The sequence below is a fragment of the Lytechinus variegatus genome, chromosome 3, assembly GCF_018143015.1.
Source record: "Lytechinus variegatus isolate NC3 chromosome 3, Lvar_3.0, whole genome shotgun sequence".
In the NCBI taxonomy this organism is placed as follows: Eukaryota; Metazoa; Echinodermata; class Echinoidea; order Temnopleuroida; family Toxopneustidae; genus Lytechinus; species Lytechinus variegatus.
Genome location: NC_054742.1, coordinates 3,902,387 through 3,925,572, shown reverse-complemented (window position 1 = coordinate 3,925,572; position 23,186 = coordinate 3,902,387). Strand labels below are relative to the sequence as shown.

General features: G+C 34.9%; 1 protein-coding gene across 1 annotated transcript in view; it reads right to left on the bottom strand.

Moving 5' to 3' along the window:
* Nucleotides 1-13,920: 13,920 nt before the first annotated feature.
* The window catches only part of LOC121410015 (protein artemis-like), a 61,903-nt gene continuing 52,637 nt past the window's right edge, over nucleotides 13,921-23,186 (bottom strand). Inside the window, exons 14-15 of the mRNA XM_041601829.1 lie at nucleotides 18,196-18,790; nucleotides 13,921-17,647 (exon numbers count right to left, since the gene is read on the bottom strand). Of these exons, the coding sequence (XP_041457763.1) occupies nucleotides 17,237-17,647; nucleotides 18,196-18,790 (1,006 nt within the window). The 3' untranslated portion in view covers nucleotides 13,921-17,236. The remainder of the gene's footprint in view (nucleotides 17,648-18,195; nucleotides 18,791-23,186) is intronic.

The following is a 23,186-nucleotide window of genomic DNA, read 5'->3' as shown; positions in this document are numbered from 1 at the left end:
CATGTCATTTCCCTGTATACATTCATCTCCTGTCCTGTTTTGCGCCCTCAGTTTGAAATTTTGAATGACACTTAAGTTTCTTTATATTCAAAATGAAGCGCTTCAGGATAAGTCAAAAAAATTAATCATCCTTTATTATACAGTGCGTATCAAAAAAAAAGTTAACACTTAGAAAAAATCCTGTAAAATTATATATTTGTAATATCCTGACGATTTTTCCACATTTTAGCATTGGTACAGATCCATTTAAGCAAATGACGATATAACTGTCGAAAAATATTTCCGCTTGAGTGAGCACCACTTACTTTTGAAAAGTTGGTGAAAAATGATTTGCGCAGAACTTTGAAATAGTTATGCGAATAAAAGTAGACCTTAATCATGAAGAACACGTGGAAATTAGTTAGTAAAATTGATTTGAAGATATCTTTTACCTTTTTAAACTTGTTTCCTTGCCCAAACACTTAAAAGATTGCATTGCGCCCCACCCCACTCCCCCACACACCGAGTCCATCGTGACGATATTTGCTGTACACTGAGCTGTGATTTACATGAAATGGCTTAGGCTTGATTTTCTTTTTGTTAATCATTGCCAAGCTTGGGAAAAGTGTGGAGAAACAAGTATTAAATGGAAAATGAAATGTAAACCAACTTTAAATGATAAAAACTTAGTGAAAAATGCTGGAGATGTCTGATATAAACTTTTGTTCAGATTCAGTTATGTCCTCAGATCCAGCTGGCTCAAAAAGGGTAAGGTTGTGCTTACTAAGTGTTGAAATTTCAAATTTGGGCGGCAAAATTGTTACAAAATGCTTGAATGTATCCGTTTTATGTCAATTGACTAAAAGTGCTATAGGGAAATGTATGAGAAATGCTTCGCAGGGTAAGTTTGATTTCGCCCTTTCCCCTTGACACAGCGTGAAAACAAGCATTTCTGCGCAAACAGATTTCTGCGAGCTTTACAAAAATGGACAGTGCTCACTCAAGTGTAACATTCTGTCAAAATTTTTACTTTCATTGGATAGATGAGACCCAAACCCATAATTATATGTGAAAAAATTACCCACATTTTGTATATTTGTTAATTCCCATGGCTTTTTCTAAGTGTAAACTTTTTTTTGATACGCACTGTATAGATAGATAATTTCAATAAATCACAGAAGTTTCAACTTTATGCGCACTATTTTCCTTGTAATGAAGTTCAATATTCTTAGAAAATCAATTGAATTAGAGACGATTGGGTATTAGAGATATCTACATTTGATGAAACGTCCGCCCTTTGAAATTTCAGAGTTTCATTGCTCATCGCGGGGAGGAATATCTTCCTCTATCAATCTTCTCCTCTGTTTTGTGAGTTAAAAATATGCACTGATGCTAAATTGTTTGTAATCAAATCTGATCTTTCCAAAGAAAGTTTCAATATATCTTTGAGAATACCCTTTTCTCGGGACCCTTTTTATGGCACGAAAAATTGATAAATCACTTTTGCTTCCGCGCTTCGCGCGGAGTTATTTTCATTTTAATTTCCTCCATTGTATACCTCTTTTGTGCGTTTACAATCACTTTTGAAAACAAGTTTCAAAATCGCAATATAGTCAACCGAATTGGAGGTACTAGAGACAAGAGAAACGGCTCCTTTTCATTTTAATTTATGAAACACTAAAAGCTTCGCGCGGGAGGGGGAAACTCCCCCTCCCTGCACCCACCCCCTAGGGAGCGCGCTTCGCGCGCTCTGTAAGTGTTGGCACGCTTCGCGTGCATTTACCGCCCCCTCCAAAATGAAATCCTGGCTACGCGGTTGGCCATATCATGAGTGCTACGATCCGAAGGACATGTAGCATCGACTATGATACCAACAAACTATTGACAAAAAGGTTATGTTTTCAACGCAAAAACGAGAACATTTCTGCTCGCTCGCGGGTCATGACCGCACTGTTACATACCCATCCCCACTTAAATGTTATTGTCTTATTTGCAGCGCTGAAAAAAAAGAAAAAAAAATCATCACCTCCCCCCCCCGCTCATCACTTTTTAGAGACTGGGCGGGAGATTAAAAAAAAATCAGCTCGAACCCCCCCCCCTTTCAAAAATCCTGCGTTCGCGCCTGTCATGGGTAGTTTGCATATTTTTGCCGGTCATATTGGAGTTTGCCAATTTGCGGAAAATGCTCAAGGTTACACGAGTGGCATCATTCAGATTCGGAATCAGCACCCTCGAATTGATAAGAAACCATCAAAAAATATTGTATATAAAAAAACAAGGTTATGCCTCTTCTATCCTGGACTATTAAGGTTTTCGCGATTTTTATCGATGGCTGTTTTAATGGCTTTAATTGTGACATAAACTACTGAATTTCGGTTGGGCCAGTGACCATGCAAATGCGAACGAAGCTAGCGTTTTGAATGGTGTCCAAATCCGTAACAAAACACGGAAAATGGAGAACGAAGTTAAATTATTGAAAACTCATTGGCTCGTTGGTTACATTTTTGGAAGAGAATAGAAGAAGATGTCATCATAATTATCAGCAATAAACAGGGCGGATCCAGGATTTTTCAAAAGAGGTGGCACATTTTTCAGAGAAAAAAAATTGACCAGCAAAGAAAAAAAAAGTCTTCGTTTCAAGGGGGGTGGGGGCACATTTGTGTTTTAGCGGCATTTATACATTACAAGTATCAATTGTAGCCTCTCAAAAGGAGGGGGCACGGGCCGGCTGTGCCCCCCCCCCTGTGGGAATAAGTGTGCCTTGAGAAATATATTACATGCCATCACACACCACAATATAAACTTCACAAACCGTGCATATCATATTGATGCAAATGAAATGGAAAACATTGCTTAAAGGAATTATTTTCAATAGTCTTTATTCGGAGATGGTACACAATTTCAATTACATTTGAAATACTTAGTACATTTGCAAATGTTTTGCAAATGTGTTATTTTAAGGACGTTCCACAATTAAAATAAGATCCATGTCATTTTCGCAAAATTTTACACAGAGTTACTTTAGCACCTAAGTATTTAAAATATGCAAAAATTAACATGGGTTCATGTGCTTGATTTTTTCTATTATAGCGCTCAATTAACCCCCTTTATACAAATTTAATACCGCTCCAGTTCTTTTGTTGGAGCAAAAAAGCTTCTAAAAACGCAAAAAATGCGCCAAAATGCTTCTATCTACATAAAGAAAAAAAATTTACACAACTATCACATTTATTCAAATTCAAGCTCATACTCATCATATTTCACAGCACTGCAGAGCAAAGTATTCTTAAGAGGTTAAAATAGATTAAAAATAGAGGAGGTAAAGATGGAAAACCGAATTAGTGATGTTTTTTTTTAGAAGTGACTCATAAATAAAAAAATCTTTTTGATATTTACTTTGTTTATAATTATACACTCTAAAAACAAATCAGTCAAAATGACTAGTTAATAGTGCCAGCTGGGTGCAACTGTTATTCTAGTCATGTTTGACTATTTTCTATTCATATTTTACTAGAACAGAGTTATTTATGACTAGAATATATGTCAGAAATGTGAATATCAGTGATTGCCATATCAGTTGCTCCCAGCTGACTACTGGTCTAGTCAATTTGACTGATTTGTTTTAAGAGTGTAGATGCAAAGCAAATGAAATTTGATCTACATATTTCAAGTTTTAGTCAAACGAAAAATCCAAACAAGGCAGCATTTTAAGACAGTTGCGAGAGGGCAAGCAAAATTGTTGACTTTTTAAAAGACAATCTAAGTTTTTGATAGATTTGGACAGAATATTTGAATAATGTTATTATATTTCACCCCTTTCTCTGTACTTTTCTTTCGTTTTTCACTCTCCTGCATAGCGGAGCAATACTATATCCTGCGCTTTTCCAGCGGCGACGGCGATGGCGGCGCCGCGGCGTCATCAAGTTTTGAAATGTCATCATAACTTCGAAAGTACTAGTATATGGATCTAGTTCATGAACCTGGGCATAAGGGTATACTTTCACTGATCGTCTTTCATGAGTTTCAGGCCATTTGACAAAGGGTAAAACATTTAAAGGTTAGTATTTATAATCATATGAATGATGTTAATTGTCAGGGGCGGAAATCTCTTCCAAAAGGAGGGGGGACAAGTGGTTGGAAAATTTGACAAGAAAAAAAGGGTTATCACCCCCAATTTTATGTCCTTTCGACGAAAATCACTTTGACAAAAAAGGGGGTTATCATCCCAAAGTAAGGTCATCTCGTACTAAAATAATGTTTTATTTCGATTTTGAATGATGTATTTCTTACCATTATAAAAGACCACAAATAGTAGGGGGGACATTTGATATTGTGTCCCCCTACTATTTTGAGTAGGGGGGACACGTCCCCCTGGGATTTCTGCCCATGTTAATTGTGAATAATCATATGTCTTTAAAGTCAGTACCTGTCTCCTTTTTGGGGTCGTGAATTCTTTTGAGATCCCCCGCCCATCTCATTTTAAATTTCACTTGGAGTATGAGATAGGCCTATACTTGTATAAAGCACCCCCTCCCCCAGAGGTTCCAGGATGGACCCCCCCCCTCCACTGTACTGATGATGTATTGATTGGTATATGCATAGAGCTATTCGCCCGAAGGAAGCAATAACAAAGGATTAACAGAGGAATTGGAAGATGGTTCTCATTCTCTGTTAGCTCCATGCAAGTCGTTTCAATCATACAATTCATAAATGACTCACTATAACCGTACTCAGCGTGATGCAGCGAATACAGCCTTTGTTATTGAAAACAATGCATGAAAGAAATTAATGAATGTGACGATATCTTTTAGTAAATAATTCATATGAGCATTTACAATTCATTGATTGATCGACTCCAGCCGACGAATATTTTATGTAACATGTAAGTGTTATGCGATTCTAAATTGTTTTGTATCCTCTTGTCACGAATTCTCGTTAATCTCAATTTGACAATTTTTATCAAGTAACAATAATTTTAACAAGAAAAATTTATGAGGTAAAAAACCAACAATCAAAATAATAAGAATTGAACACGCAAACACAGTATTTCAATTCTCTTCCACAAGAGATTTCAGAAATGAAAGTGACTAAAGATGGAAAATTTTGTAAAAACGGATGGGTAAATTTAACATTTGTGAAATATCTTGATTTTTTAAGTTACTTTTAATAAAGTAAAGACGTACGGCAATGTTCAATATTGAAATAAGCAAAGACCTGACTAATGAATAATTGGCATTAACAACCATTCAGTGTATCTGATTAAATGAATGTTGTTTTTATCCGTTACCATAGCGACCTCCTCCAACCTGTCGTACGCTGAATAAAAAGACTGATCAGCGTACTTGCTTCAGTTAGCTAATTACATTAGTTTTTTACAATGGATGATGGAGGCTTAGACTAGTAATCACTTAAAAAGATAATCGCAACTCACTCCTTGACTTACGAATTAATTATTTATATATCATTCATCAAATCAATTTATTATTCGTGTGGATATACGATCACGGAAACATACTGTGGAATCAGCCATCCTGTAAAATAGTGGATGACATTCAGCAAATAATAAATGAGATAAATACATACGGTCCAGTTGTACAGTTGAATATCATCTCACTTGTTTTATGCACAAATAAAATATATTTGCCCTACACCCCACAAAAAAAGAAAGAAACGGGGTCGGGTCATTACCATGTTAATGTGTTCTACTACTATATATTGATGATAATGATAATAAAAACAGCGATGTTGATGATGACTATGATGATAAATACATTTCCCTTTTTAATGGTTTGGTAATAAATGGACCAAATCAAACCCATAATTTTCCGTTGCACAAAGACAGGTACTATTACAATAAACAACTGATTTCTATGTTATAATTGGACCTTATATCCAAGGTCAACCATGTTTGATTTGTATCTCTGACCGAGATGAATTATACTACATTAAAAGATCGGGCTATTTTATGAGCTAACTAAAACAATAATGCTATATGGTGTTGATCTATTACACCTACAATGTTTACACAGCATATATGAGAACATTGAAGATGTTTAATAAAATACTAACAATATCAGAAGTATTAATTTACAGAAAGAAAATAAGTTAGTCATAAATAAATTTTCAAATGTCAAAGGAAATCATGTGTATGTGCATTATTTACATGCTTCAAATCACTTGAAATAGAAGTACTATTGAGGCCGTATTTTAGACCATTTCTTCCGTAGGACGTTGCTATAGTTCTTGTTTGTCCACATAAAGGCAAATGGAATAAGAGCTGGATAGACAGATAGGAATGACCCAAACTTATCGAGAACATTGTTGATCTTGGAACCCAAACTCACATTTGCCCAAGCCATCAGTGACGGCGTCCAAGAAACAACAAGGATTATATACATAACCATCATCGTCTTTAAAGTTCGTAGTTCTGCTTTTCCTCGGTATCGGGCCTTCATCTCATCGTCGTCGTTAGGTTTGTCTACTGTCTTGGGAGGCTTGATTGACATTGATGCTGTTGGTTCTCCATCAATTGGTAAGCCATGTCCCTCGGATGGGGAGCTACCTGATGACAAGGCTGTAGACACTGTTGATGTACTTGGTGCCATTTTCTTTACAACTCTTTCTCGACTAGCACGGATTGTACGCACTGTACCCCATTGAAAACAAGGTATAGCAATCAAAGGACAGTAGTTTAGGATGCAAGGTAACACAAAAGTTATTTCAAGAGCAGAGTGGTAGGTCAGTTGTTTCTCATTAAGTCTTATCAAAGATCTCTCAACCATCCAGAACATCATTACAACCACTAATGCAAGAAGCCAGATGACTGTAAGAACAATAGATACTGCTTTACGACCGGTGCAACATCTTCTATAAGTAGTATTTGGCCGAGAGATGAGTAAGTATTGATTCGCAGCTACAGCAGTTAGAGTGTAGATAGAGGATACGACACACACCTCAAGAAAGAAATCCGATGATAGTCGCACCATAAATAATGCCCGGTTACTTTCACGACTGCTGAGACATGATACAAAGTTAGTGGCTAAAATGATTGGATTAAAGAGGACTGCGATAAGGAAGTTGACGATGCTATTTACACATATCAGGTAATTGATGGATTTTTTACAGAGTCCTCTGCTAAAGATGAAAATGCTCAGAAGTAATCCGTTACCGACAGTCCCAAGAACAATCACACTACTGTAATATAGGATAGATAAAGAAAGGACAACGGTAGATTCACCGGGGCAAGTTGTTTCATTGGTGGATAAAGTTACCGTGGCCATCGTAGACACCTAATTATTGGAAGTTAAAAACAAAAAGAAGATATAAATCAGGTGTAATCACTGAAGCTACTATTGATTCTGCGAGAAGCGTTTTATGAAAGGACTTGTCGAATTGGTTACCCGACATTTCCATAGTAACAGACAGACACATGTGGTTCTCGGCCAATCTAAATCAATGAAATCGTCTGATGTGAAAACTTGTCAGTCTCTGTTTTGCATTTCTACATTAACCCAATCAGCTTTTCATTATATTGCATATATGCATATATATATATATATATATATATATATATATATATATAATATATATTTGGCCTAACAATATAATGAAGTTTGTTCTTAAAAGCTGATCGGCTTAATGTAGAAATGCGAATAACACTACGCAATATGATAATATTCCCTATATATATAGATATAGATATTTTTTACCTTTTCGCCATCCATATCTTAACCGTTCTTTTTTACCTTCAAGTTGGTCTTATTCATCCACTAGTTTCCACCCGACATTCATAAAAAGATGAAAATATAGTGATATCATATCTAACGTAGATTGCACTGTTGACTTTGCATCATAGAAGCATAAAAATCATTAAAAATTGTCAATTAGTAAGAATAATACGTAAGTTGCAAGGTGACGGTATTCATAATAACTGGAAATATCGTCGAATGTATTCTTTTGCAGTTAGATAGTTTATGTCACGACCTATCTTAATCGTACAAAGATAGAATAGAAAGAAGTTACAAATTAATAACAGAAACATGGACTATTTTATTATAACACCCTCGACTACATTATCTATTGCCATGAAGATCTAATCACAAAACTGAAACTCCATACCTGTATCATCCCTCCTTCCCTGTATCATCAATGAAAAGATACGAAAACCAATCGTAAACTTACCTCATAAATGATTTGATGCTACATCATTGACTGATATTCTTTTTCTAGTCGGAAGGTTGGCCTGATCAATATTATGTCATCTCTTACAAAACATGACATGCGTATAGTTCGACACACCGGATATACTTTACAGCTTCGTGTGTAGTCTGTACTCATGAAGCTCAATTCATCCAATCAATGAAGCCTGGGGAGCGTTTCATCAATATTTTCATCCGACAAGTTGTCAGATCTGACATCTTTCGTTGATTCTGATTGGCTGAGAGGCACTATTCCTATGGTAACTGTCGGATAAACTGGTACTTGTCGGATAAAATGTCCGACAAGTCCTTTCATGAAACGCACCCCCCCCCCCCAGGTCACAAATAACTGTGGTATAGAAATTGAAAAGTATTTTGAAATGTTTAGAAGTTTCAAGCATTAAAATTTCTGCAAAACAAGTTATTGTAGGCCTTACCTCTCGCTTAGGCTTACATTCCGTGTATTTTCAGATCTATCCATGAATAAAGTTATTATAGGTTATGGTTAAGACACCCCAAATATACCCCTGACTAAATAAAATAAACTTTACAACATTAGTAAGCGTTCTCCTTAATCATAATGATAGTTCTAGATTGATGTCGTAGAACAAACTTTAGGCCTTCATTAATCAACATGGAGGAGCCCTGAATGAGGAGCATCCAGTTCAAATTGTCTGTATTCGAAGACTATGTTTGGTTCTACTCCATTACCGACATCAAATTAAGAGGTGTATTAAAATTAATGCACATTATCCAATCGTAGACGAGCTGTAGCAGAGTGTCCTCCAATAATTAAGTAATCAATTAAGATTCGACACAGTTTAGATATGTACACAATCAAGTAAAAAAAACTTGCATTATTTTTTTTCTTTTATTGTTTAATTAATTAATAAAATGATAATTGCTGATGGATCCGTGTTATAATTGTTTTGCAAAATTAATTGTTGCCAGTTCCAATGGTATACTTTTTTACTAGTAATTCATGTTTTTTTAAAATGTTCTTAAACTGACCTGGATGGGGGTAAAGGGGTATGGAAAGGAAGACCTGTGGGTCATGGTAATTTAGTTAAAGGACAAGTCCACCCTAACAGAAAATCGATTTTAATAAAAAAAAATCCAACAAGCATTACACTGAAAATTTCACCAAAATCGGGTGTGAAATAAGAAAGTTATGACATTTCAAAGATTCACTCAATTTCACATAACTTTTAGGCCTATATGCACATCCAGATCGGTATACAAAAATGAAGAGAGTACTTTTTCTTTTGTATTTTATCATATGAAATATTCAAATTTTATCTTCATTGTCAAGTGAAACAACTATTAATTCCTACTTTATATTTTATCCTACGAAATGTTATAATTTTTCCTCATTGTCAAGTGAAACAAGTATTTTTTCCTTTTTCCAATGACAGCCAATAACATATCGGGGGGGGGGGCAGTGGTGGCATCAAGAGAGGGGCATTTGCTCTCCCCGTCAGGGTCGTTGGCTCCCCTAAATTGTTGAACTGAAAAAGGTTGTATAGTATACTACTATAAGCATCCTACTCATGTAAGCTTTAGAGTGCTGCAATTCCTTAGTAGTCACTTAACAGGGGCCTACATAATAACATACATGTAGGTGAAGAATCAAAATTTGATGTGAAGAAAATGCCTCAAGTATGAAAACACCCACCTAAAGTTGTTACACAATTAAGGATTTTTATTTGTACAACTTATTCATTATCATTTCTTTGCTGTCATTTTTGGGATGTCGACATTTCTGTCATTTATTACCAATGGGAGATCTTCTATTTATCTCTAAAATAAACCGAACCTCACTTAATTATTGTGCCCCCCCCCCTCTAGTTTATGGTATCTCAGTCATTGGGAGTAATCCCGATCAAGAGATTGTGTCATCACCTAGACCAACATTTTATTATTAACTCCATATACGGTCTATCTCATATCAGGAGTAACAATGTTTGTTTTTCCAATATATACGAAGTAGGATCTTTAGACCCAATACCGTGAATTCATCTTATATTTCATCAAATGTCTTGTTTAAAACAATAACGCACATTGCACTTTTTTGAAGAAGCATATAAGGCACATTTTACGTATATATGCAGTAAAATGGGTTTCATGCAAGAAAGTTAGCAGTGCAATGAACTTATATCAAAGATACCAGCCCATTTAAAAAAAAACTTTTCTTCTAGGTTGATGGGTAAAAATACAATAGTAATACGTAATGATCAGCTGTATATACAATGGTTTGAGAATCTGCTGTTAAGCGGGACTAAACTCATAGCCATTTATAACTCGGTGTAATTACTTAAAAGTAGAGTGTGATCATATTGGCAGTATCTAATCTCGAGCAATCAAGCGACACGAAATTTAATTATGAGAGTGCAAGATAATGACATATTCCATTTCTAATAAGAGAGAGAGAGAGAGAGAGAAATGAGAGTTTGCTTTTGACAAACTCCCATCATTTGTTGTTTTAGAGATAATCATACACACAATGTGTATAAAGTTGTGACGTGTAATGTCAGTTACCTTGAAAATGCCCACCAACTTTGATGTCTTGATTATTCATACATTCTTTTGAATAGTGTATTCCATTATATCCACCAAAAAACAATAATATATACGTCCACGAGCGACTGGTATTTCAGTTGGCCAAGTACATTGTGACAACATGCTAGTGCAATCAAAGAAGAAATGCATATGGAGTGTTCAGTGGTGTGCAATTCTAGTCACCAGGTGGGCGTTTCATAAAGCTGTTCGTAAGTTAAGAGCGACTTTAAGAACGACTGGTGAACTTTACGCGCTCTACCATCGCCAATGAATCTACCACTTACCACAAGAAAGGATCACCAGTCGTTGTTAAAGTCGCTCTTACGAACAGCTTTATGAAAGGCCCACCTGGTCTATTCAATTTCTTCATCCTGCTATGTAAGACATACGTACGTAATATCTAGCTTTGAAATCTGCCTATCATAGTGAAAGAAATGAAAGGTCATTTGACCAAAATTGCCCATGAAGTAATTACGAACTGGGTTAATCTGGAAAAGATGGTGTACTTTTTCAAGTATAAACCACATTATCTATCTATTAAAGGAAATAGATCTTGGCCCCTGCAGACTGGACTTTAATTCTACATCTCACATCTATTTTTGATGGCCATCAACAGAAAGTATATTATTAGGAAAAATGACAACAAAATATCATTTATTTCAAAAGACCATGATAATAACATGCAAGGAATAACAATACATGATTCCATCCCATTATTTCATCGCTCACATTATTTAGGTCAGGGATTGGAGGATGATTAAATAATGGATTGGAAAGGTGATTTGAAGGAGAATACAATGAGATAAAGAAGTATGAAATGGTGTTGTAATCGTATTTTAAAAGTGATTGACAAGGTTTACCATTTATTCAATACATCGCTGTAATTCACTCTCTAGAAAAGAAAATCAGCAGGATTGCTGTGTAATGGTCAGCATATAATGAAATATGGGAAGGAAGTAAATATCTCCTAGAAATGATTTTCGGAAAATCACATCGACATGAAATGGACTATTATGAAAAATATTTACATCAGAAAGGCAGATAGGTGAAAATTCGAAGAAAAAAATCTGAAAGTTATCGCCAATAGGATTCCAAAGTTGCTATTTACTGGTGATGCCATAAAGCATGTACAGGGAGAGATCATATTGACATCACCATTGAAGTCATTTTGATATCCTCATTGATCTCCAGACATATAATGACAATTATATCATATATTTCATAAGTTCACTGAGAAAAATATGTTTCTTTATTGAGGATAAATATCAATTCGATATCTTTTTTTTCCATTACAGTCTCAAGGATAAAGGTTCTCAGGAGAACTACACGATGACATATTTTCTAGCACTTGTCACAGTCAACACACTAATTTTCCAATAAGAATCAGATATAGTTGAAGTATTTAACACTGATAGCTTTGTCATTCCCTGTTAAATTCTTTAAACCATGGAGTCCTGATTGCAGGGAATATATGGACAAGACTTCCATTTCGGTAGGGGGAGGTGGGGTAAGATGTGACACGTTTTGCTTTATGCATGTTAAATTTGATATGACTAATAATCTTGTAGAAATAAGTACCTTGCCTTAAAATTTAATTCTTCTGAAATATTTTTCACCTGTATATAACTTTATACCCCCACACTGAAAGTCACTGTCACCTTTAAAACAGAGATGATAATTGGCTCAACTTGCCTATCTGTGGGGTAAGCTGAGCCACCTTCCGGGGTAAGTTGTGCCACAAACACTATGTACAAAATGTATGGGGGAAGAACCAGCATGTCAATTTTTTTTATTTAAAGTCCTTTCACTTTCTAATTCTCTATAAATACTAACATCCTCTAAAAGGAAAAGATCAGTCATGTAAATCTGCTCCTTTCTGCCTGCATATTGATGGCTTTTTAAGGTTTGTTTTGTTTTTTGTATACATTACCATAAGAATTACCTTGGTTCAACTTGCCCCATGTTGGCTGGCTCAACTTAACCCAGTCCGAACTTAATGCGATAATTTCGCATCCACACATTTCTTATGCATCCATCACGTAAAAGACTTTGACAAGAATGAAGATCTACAATTGGACTAACAATGTTGGTTTTATGTGATTATTATATTTAAAGACATGTGTGTATAAAAAGCACTTTCCAATTTCACACCTTTTTTTACTTTTTGGGCTAAAATTTGTATTTTTCCCTCTAAAAAACTACTTTTTGTTTCAAAGTTGAAAACAATGTCTGACTCATTCATTATTGGCCTGGGGGTGATGGCTCAACTTACCCTGCCTTCCCCTATACCTTGATCAAGGTCAAAGAACTCACTCATACCAAGAGAATTGTCAATGTTTGAAGGTAAAATCATTCAAACACAAATGAAATAAAAAACTTTTGAGAAATCTTGGCTTGCTAATCGTCTGTTCGCTTATACACAGTTAATGTATACATGTTTATACATCGAAACATGGCAAATATCAAATGGCTTCACTTTTGAACATATAGGCCCGAATTCACAAAGGTCATTTTGGAAACCATCAGTCGAACCCATGGTTTATGCAGATTTCATGTAAAAATTACACTTAATTTACTGTTCATATTGGAATATTTCCATAACTGATGCGCTTCTTGTATAATATACCCATACTTTTCTTTTATTTTGGGTAATTTTGTTTAATGTTATTTGGTACATATTGCTTTTTAAATGTACTTTTAAATTATGTATTATTGAAATGCTGTTGTGAGGTGTTCTAATTTATTTGTAATGGACTCCGAAACCTAGCATGGGTTGTTGAGTAAATAAATCAACTTTCAAATTTTTCACAGTGCGCCAAATTGACACCTGTTGCCATTGTTGAGTAAGCTATTTTATTCACAAGACCTCTGTTTTGAACAGAGGACTCATGAACTCAAAATAAAATAGCAAAGGCCTACTTTACCATAGTAACAGGCATCAATTTGGCGCACTGTGACAAAAGAGCACATCGCTAATGGACATTTTTCTATATATTGAGCGTAATTCATTCAGGAAATCTGCATAAACCATGGTTAAAACTGATGGTTTTCAAAGCCACCTTTGTCAATTTGGGCTAAAAGGTTTTGAGAATAGCTTTCCTACACATTGAATACGTTTTGTGCAAAAATGAAACCGATCCATCAAGTCATGTGAGAGATAACAAACATTAAAGGAAAAATCATCTATTCTATTGGTTCACATCACAGTTTATTAAGTTAGTAAATTTGAGCATTTCATGACATATATATAAATGAGGGATCACTCAAGGGTAATACTCAAAAAGATTTGTGTTTATACAACTGAAAATACTTCTAGTAGCAAAATGTGTTGCTTTTTATTATTCAATAAGCTGGAGAGATTTAAAACTTCCAAGTTGATCAGGGCTGAATGTGAAACAAAAATTCCCCTAAAGTGTGTTCATTGACCTTTGCAAAACATGATAACTATCAGAGTATGTGTGACTGCTCTATAGATAAACAGTTAACAAACACAACAACTCAACATTCAACAAAGGATAATTTGATTATAATATGAAAATGACTTGTGAACTTTAATAAAAGGTAACAATTTTGTCCTTTATGTGTGCTCACTCAGGGTAGACTTCATTGTTTGGACTTGAGAGGAATGCGACATTACAAGACCACTAATTTAATTCCTTTATCATTAGGAGAGGTAAACAAATGAAACATACAATATAAATTCATGTTTTGTATTTCATTCTTCATTATTTTATTGAAATGGTAGGTCTGCTCAAAGTATTATGGCAGTTGCTTAGACAAATATGATAATAATACTAATAATAGCTGGATTTATCAAGCGCTTTTTGCATGAGGATACAAAGCACTGCTCTTATTACCATGGCTTTAGCTGTGCTGTTATGTAGGAACTGAAGTATTCAAGGAATTTCTTCCTACCAGGTATCCATTCACCTCACCTGGGTTGAGTGCAGCACAATGTGGGTCAATTTCTTGCTGAAGGAAACACACCATGGTAGGAATCGAACCCAAGTCCCTCAGATTCAAAGACAAGAGTCATAACCACTACAGATGACGCCCCTTCCAATTAATATAACAAGCAAATGACTATGTATGATTGGTGGGATCCATGCTATTCTTCAAACAGGTTCAAGTAGATGATGTTTGAAGGTTTGCATGGTGGTATTAACAATCACGGAAGTGGTTTACAGTACACCATGTGTAAAGTCCTAGAGGGACTGGGATAAGAAAAGTGGATAGAGTTGGAGATGAAATGGAAAGGCGAGAAAGAGATGAGAAAGTAATCTTTTTGAAATGAGTGTTCCTTAAAAGGACTGTAAACCAGGAGAACTCCTGAAGATGGACAGTCAACCTGCCTGTCGAGTCTAATCTCTTGCTACTACTCTATTCGCCGACTCAAGCCAGCCTTCTCTCACCTTCTCAAGCCTGACTACTTCTTCAGCTTTCCACTCCTTCTGGTTTACAGTCTTCACTTTCTAGCCTTACTATTTCATCTCCATTTCTATCCACTTTTCTTATCTCGGTCCCTCTAGGACTTTACACATGGTGTACCATAATCCATTTCCACGAGGTTCAAGTAGGTACCTTCATTGATGTAGGCCAATGTCACAATGAGATCACCATTGCACCTCTCTGAAAAGTACAAGATTTTACTTCCTGTACCACCAACAAATCAGATATATCAAAGTAAGAAAAATTGCTAACTTCATTTCCTAAATTGGAATCATATTTCATTTTTTAAGTATGCATTACTTTTATTCTTGTATAGAAACGCTACTATCATGAAATACAAATTTAATTGAATGAAAAATATTCAGAAAAAATCATGGTTGTCACAATTTGTTTAATAGAGGACTTTTCACAAATTCATAATTAATTTTAACAACATTTCTCAACATTGATTTGTTTTAATATTTGGAAATTTTTGTTAAAATAGAATTCAGTGAAGTTGAAGCTTTTTCTTAGTCAACTGAATACAGTCAGCCCAGTCATCTTAAAAAATCATTCAAACAAGGCAACATGGTAAAGTCAGCATAAGAACATTTCAATTCTAAACAATGGCTCTGTTCAGGAATTTGAACTTAAAACCAAAACCTAATAAAACAACATCTCTTTATCACAAAAGAATAATTAACAGTTCATGATGAAATCTGTTTACAATATTCCATTGAGAAATATCTTTCAAAAGCATTGCAAAAATTCATTTGAATTTCATTGACAGAGATTTTCAACATAACTTTCTCAAATTATAAATGCTTTAAATGATGTTGTAATTACATGAGTTCATGGAGCAGTCAACCAAGTTTTACATCATAAAGTAATATTTTCTTAGACAATTCATGTATTCAAATGCAAAATAAATAGTGTGTGTGACATCATCCAATCCTTCAATGGCATATATAGATAACTGATCTAGAAATCAAAGCAAAACATAAAATACCAAACTTTCATTATTTTTAATTTTAATGAATTCGTCAGAGTATGGGAGGGAGAAATAGTAATTATTGAGTGAAAATGAAGGTTTCACACCACCAGGGTGGAGGCTCAACAATATCAATGCATTCAACTTCAAAGAATACAAAGCTGTTTAATTCATAGGTAAAAATACATCAAAGATCATTATCAAATATAAATTCAAAATTCAATACGGATATATAAATGAATAAACAGTTGGGCTTTGTACCATGAATATGATGATAATAATATGGACCATTTATATAGCATGGCTACTATATTAATATACTATATTGCGTGTAAAATTTGGTTGGATCTATAACTACGCTGGCTGTAGCCGAGCCGCCATGTATAGGCGCTCGAGCAATCGAGGATTTCTTCCAGGTACCTGGGTTGAGTGCAGCACAACGTGGGTAAATTTCTGGCTGAAGGAAAACACACCATAGTTGGGAATCAAACCCATGTCCCTCAATTGAAAGACTGAAAGACAAGAGTCGTAACCACTAGACCATGATGCCTCCAGATATTACATTTTGAAGATAACCGCTTTGTACGGAATCCAATAAAATATTCATCCCACTATTTGGACCTTTGATAGTTCTCATTCATATTTTATAGATTGAAATATATCAAATGCTAATTCAATTTCTTTGAAAATCAGATTGCAATGGATCGTGAGGTGTGTGCTGGGCTTTCAAGGTACATAAATATATAAGGCATACTGTGGCAATCAAAATAATATATATATTTTAATACAAGTAGAACAAAATGAATTGAAATTCTACAATTCATTGAATGTTGGTTGTATTAATTCATAAATAAATCAAAATAAATTGCTATTTCAATACCATGAAGAAAAAATACATTTGCCTATTTGATTTTTACAGGTAAGACATTCTACTAAAACTAAAGAGTTTCATCTTTATTTCATGCCAGAATTGTACTCATTATGAAAATGCAAGAAAGGTGATGAAAAGATGCTTGCGGGAAATGGGCAGTTCTGACTTTTGGTTAGGTGGCTAACTTCTCCTGTTTATCTATAACAGTAATCATGGAGAATTAATTATCTCAATCACAGACTCCAGAGAAGAAGTATTCTCTGTATCATTTTCCTGCCTAAACCTTCCATTCAATTGATGACCATCTCTTAAAACACTATTCTCTGAAGGTCTGGAGTCATTTCCTTTTCCAGGATCTGTTTTTTTCAAACTATCACCACTAGTAAATAACCCTCTTGATTTTGAAGAACATTCAGGGTTTCTTGGGGTAACTGATATGATCTGAATGTCATTAACTGAGGATCCATTAGATTGTATAGATCGTTGAGAACATATGTGAGTAGCATCAGAGTCTTCACCATCACTAATGAGAATAGGACAGGAAGGATGGATATCATCTTCTACAGTCTCTGGTTTGTCTCCATCACTTTCCATCAAACTTTGTGGACCCTTGGTTGGAGTCTGAAAGAGAGAGAGGGAGAGATGGGAAAAATTATTCATACTCAAAATATGTAAAGATTTATGTTAATCTTAATGTTTTGTTTATTGTGCACACAGGTTTATTCAATCAGCTTTGCATGCTGGTGATATTGCAATTCATTTGCATTAAAACTATATCTTGATAACTTCCTGGGAATCACAACCTTTGTAGAAAGACACTAGATACTTTGAATCACTTTTGTTCATTTTGAATCTTTTCTTAAAATCCATCCATAATCCATCCATAATCCATCCGGCCATCCATTCACCAACCAACCCACCCACCCATCCATCCATCCATTCACCCACCCACCCACCCATCCATCCATCCACCCACCCACCACCCACCCACCCACCCATCCATCCGTCCATAATCCATCCATCCAACCATTCACCCACCCACCCATCCATCCATCCATAATCCATCCACCCACCCATCCATTCACCCACCCACCCATCCATCCATTCACCCACCCACCCATCCATCCATCCCACCTAATGAACCTCTTTACCTGGAGCTGTCCACTAACCTGTTGAGTATTAGGTAGATACTGCAACCAATTACTTGAAGACATTGATCCACTCTTCTGACTATCTCCCTGATGTGAGTCATCTGAAAAGAGAGCTATACTGCCATCATTGATAGATGATTGAGAAGGATTGATAGACTGAGAATCTTCCTGATATTCATCTTCTTTTCCTCCTTTCATCAAACCATCATCATCACTTCCAGATGAATGATCAGCTTTAGTCCTCCCATCATCAACATGGTTAAACTTCAAATGATTTCCTTCATAACCACCATCCATATTTGTCACAGATTGTCCAACTTCCATTTTAGGAATGTCATAGTTCTCTTCATCAGAATCGGACAGCAGTCCATCACTATCAGCAAATGTACAGCTGTAGGAATTTTCCTCAACGGAATTTTTATGTTCCCATGGCAACAGATCATATCCATGACCCTCTCTTTGGTCCCCTTCTAGTTCCTTTCTTTCAGAACCTCTTACTGCACTACTATCACCATCATTGTCTTTCTTGATATATCCTCTTGAACGCGCATCTGTCCTTTTTTGTTTCACTGGACTGCACTCAAAAAGTTGATCTAAATCATCCTCTGTGTGATGATGATTTCCTAATGGTTAAAAACAAATGAAGATTTGCATAATATGTATCATTGGGTTACCATTAACATCTAATAACAGATACAATGAATACATTCATTTTTGCAAACAACTCTTCCCTCAATGTTTGATATAGCAACAAAATTCTGCAAGGCTAACATATAAAGCCAATGTGATAGAAAAGAACCAAACTGGATTTGGTGATTACAGTCAATGATTTAAACATCTATTGACTACATCCTGAATAATTTCCTTTAGAAAATATAAACTAAATTTTCATTACAGATTGTTATAACTGCAAAATTGCAATCTTATTGTACATAGATGTATGCAATCAAATGATACAATGTGATAAATAAAATTATATTTCTTTTTATTATAACCAAGAACTGTACGACATCTTTAAAAAAATCTCTCTGCCAAACCAATTTCTAATAGATTATCATTTCCAAGTGAAATTGTAATAAAGTTCTGACCACTTGCAGGCTGCTATTCATTCAAGTCATCTCTATTTCCCTCTGGTGCAAGCATTATCCATGAGAGCAACATTTCAGAGACTTTACAAGAAATGTTGGATTGAAATTTAGATCAGGGCCTAACAGACAGAAACTTGAACTTCAATCAATTTAACCAACTTAATCAATTCTTTAAGCCCTATTTCCTTGTCTTTGTAAAATAATTTAAATATTAAATCTGAAAAGAAAAAAAACATGTTCTAATGAGGAAAAATCAGCATCAATATCATTAAGAATAACTACGTGAAACTTAAATTAAAAAGGAAAGCAAGAGCAACTTTTATTTTCTTAGTTTTTTTCCTTTCCAAAAAATTCAAGTGTCAGATAAATGTCAAATAATGTATATAGTCTTCATAAGATTTTGAAACATAGTTTGTACTTTGATAAAGTGGTATTTGTTTGTGGCTATTTACCAAGGCCTCAGCTATACTATTCATAGTATTTCCTCTTCACCAGACATGGTGGCTCAGTGGTAGAGCGCCTGCCTCATGAGAGGGACGTCATGGGTTCAACTAGTGGCTGGGTATTATCCAAAACTTTAAAAATGGAACCTTCTACCTTCCTGCTAGGTGCTCCGCATTAACATTGGAGAAGGGTAATAATAACATAATGTTATGCAGGGTCCACTGGTAGAGCAGTTGGTGTACTGCTAGGTTTATATCATGCTAAACTAATAACTATTTTGGAATAGATTTACAAACACAATGCAGTACATAAAGTTCTTTTATAGACATGATTGAATCAAAAATTTTGACAGAACTTTGAAATGAGGTAAAAACCTGATTGAGAACCTATCCCTGTCCTTGTCTCTCCCACATTGTGGTATTTGTTTGTGGCTATATTCCAAGGCCTTACCTATCCTATTCATAATATTTCCTCATTTGTATTGAAATCATATAAAACAATATCATTGTATTTCTTATTATGTGATTCAAAACTTTGTGAGAATTTCCAGGGGGTTATTTTGTTAAAGATGTACATGTCCATTAGCCAATCATTGTTTGATTTACAACAGGAAATTATCACTAATGGTTGTTATGTTTGTATACTAAGAGGGTTTGGTCTAGTGAGATTACTCACACCATGAATAAAATGAAGGGAAATATGAGTCTCTCTCCCTGACTAAACCCTTGAAAGACTTGGGTAGGGGGGGGGGCTTATTTTGGCTGTCGACTTTGCGATCACAAAGAAAATTGGCATGCACTTTTCCGATGGTATAGTCTACAAAAATTCAACAAAAATTATAAAAATTTTGGAGAAATTTTATAAATAATGAGTCAATTATGCTAATATAAGCATAAAATTGAAGATTTGTTCTTATCATTAACTAAATAAGACCCCCACATTGTTATATATATTCACAGACTCTTTGTTAGATTCTGATCAAAAGTACTTAAAGAAATATCACTTTTTTTGGTTAAGTTATATTTTATTTATTTATTTATTTTTCTTATGTAATTCCTTTTTTCAAATCTGTTTTTCGTATTTTTTCAATGCAAATCATTGGTGACTTGATTCACAAAACAAGTTGGAATTAATTGAGTTTATTCAGTAAAAGTAGAAATAATGATACATTTATAAAGTTTAATTAAAAACAATTTGCATTGGATTTGCACACAGTTTTATGCAATTTTGGGTCTGACATGCACAAAATGATGCATAGTTTCAGAACTGCATACCCAGCAGTCGCAAATTTGGTCTCAGAAGTTGTGCCAAATTTGAAAAAGGTCATAGAACAACAGGCATCAGCTTATTATGTTACAGATTTATTGTGCAAAAATGAATCAGCCCCTCCCCAGTCTTATAAGGGTTAAATCTACAGTTTAAACGTCTTTTTTAGTGATATTCAGGAGCAATGGGGAAACAATATGAGAAAAAAAACAAGAAAAGGAAAACAAGATGAGAGCCTTCGGGTCATAACCCCCCCCCCTTCCCTTTATCAAAATACTCTGGAGCCACCCCTGGGGAAATGATATAAAGATGCTATTTTAATAATAAAAAATATTAGAATCCATTACAAATATGCACCATCCAATAAGTTTCATTCAGAGTTGTACAAATTAATTTGTACAACTCTGAATGAAACTTGACAATACCAAAAATGCTGACTATTAACCCACATTACACACCCATATTCTCATGAAAACAAAATAAATTCATTGAAACCTTAAGACAATAACCACAGTGGTCCTTATAAACTCAACCTTTCTTGACAAGTAAAATTGAGTGAATTTGCATTTATAAAATAACCTTCACTTTTACTTATCAAAGTCTACTAGGAAGTGTTCCTAACCAATATCCTGTTTGATTTTATCAAGTCATTCCTATACGTATTACTCTAGTTCCCACCAAGTAGACATCATAACATTGTAACCTTTCTAGGAACAAAATACTTGAACTATTCTACAAAATATATGAGGGGAAACAAGTTTAATCATTGTTTTATGAATTAGATGATTCAAATGCCGTTTGTAGGTTTCTATGGTAACTGAAAGTTAATACACACTGACATATTCATTATCCTGAGTAGAACACACATTCCATAAAAAGTCCATGGCAATAAATGATCTAGTCACCCAATAAGTGGGGATGCATTTGAAAAGATGATCTAATTCACATGAATGCTTATATTTTGGAGGGAAACAGGTAGTAACAACTAAAGTGGAAGTGATGGACACACATGGTTGTAAATAATGTGTTGACAGGAAGCTAAAAAAGGTTATCTAAATGAAATATTTATAAAGAAGAAAACAAATCAAAAGTGCATTAGCAGACCGCACGTGTCCAAAGGTTACTATGTACTTTATTCATTACTAGTAAATGACTAATTCATTTCTTCATTAACAATTATTTTACATTTGAGGGGAAAGGGTAATCAGGACTTTCAAGGAAGAAATGATCATGTATGGTTTCTCAACAATACATGTATATTAAACCATGATCAAACAAATCGTCAGCGGTCATCTGAACAGTAGTATCACACTTATGACGGTGCAAACCCATTTCAGAGAAAATCGACTTCAAATTTTCACACTTAGTTTCCCAGCCTTACAACATATTCATTACTTGAAAAATACATGGTTGGAAAGACCAAGAAAATTGCTTGACATTGGTGTCTTTATTTTTACACAAAAATTAGGATCCAAGAAAATATGGTAAAAGAGCTACATGCTTGTAATTTCAGTTTGAGAGACTTAGATTTTCCCTGTACAAAAACGCCATAGGGAAAAAGCGATACGTTTTGACTGACTGCAATTTCAATGCGCGCGATCAATCAATACGTCGTAATGCGTTTCACGTGCAAAGTTAATGCAGTGCCCAATGCCGATACAACAGTTTGGTTGACTGCGCATAATGAAATCGCGGTCAGTCAAAACGTCATATCGCTCTGTTACAGTACATGTTTCCAATGGGATTTGCGCATTTGATTAAAAATTTGTATGGCATTGCCATGAAAATCCTCTCATATCTCAGAAAATAACATAAATTGCTGCCTAAAAATTTAGTTATGAATAGACTAGGACTTTTACTTTCCTTTTCTGCAAAAAAATCTTAATCGATTTTTCGACCAGAATTGACTGATACGATGATTCGGACGACCGCCAATGAAATGTGATTTCAAAGTATAGGTTATGAAGGAAAACAAAAGCATAAGTGCATCAGTAGACTGTATAGTGTAAATCCTATACGAGGACACCATTTACTGTACAGGTACCAAATTAGCACCTGGGAGAGAGTGCCAAAATATGGATTGACACCTTGCCAAAGGACGCTACACGTAGGCCATGGTGGGATTCAAACACACGATCCTCTGATTACAAGGCAAGAGTCAGAACTGCTACACCACGATGCTTCCATTTCTGCAGTAATCATTAATTAATC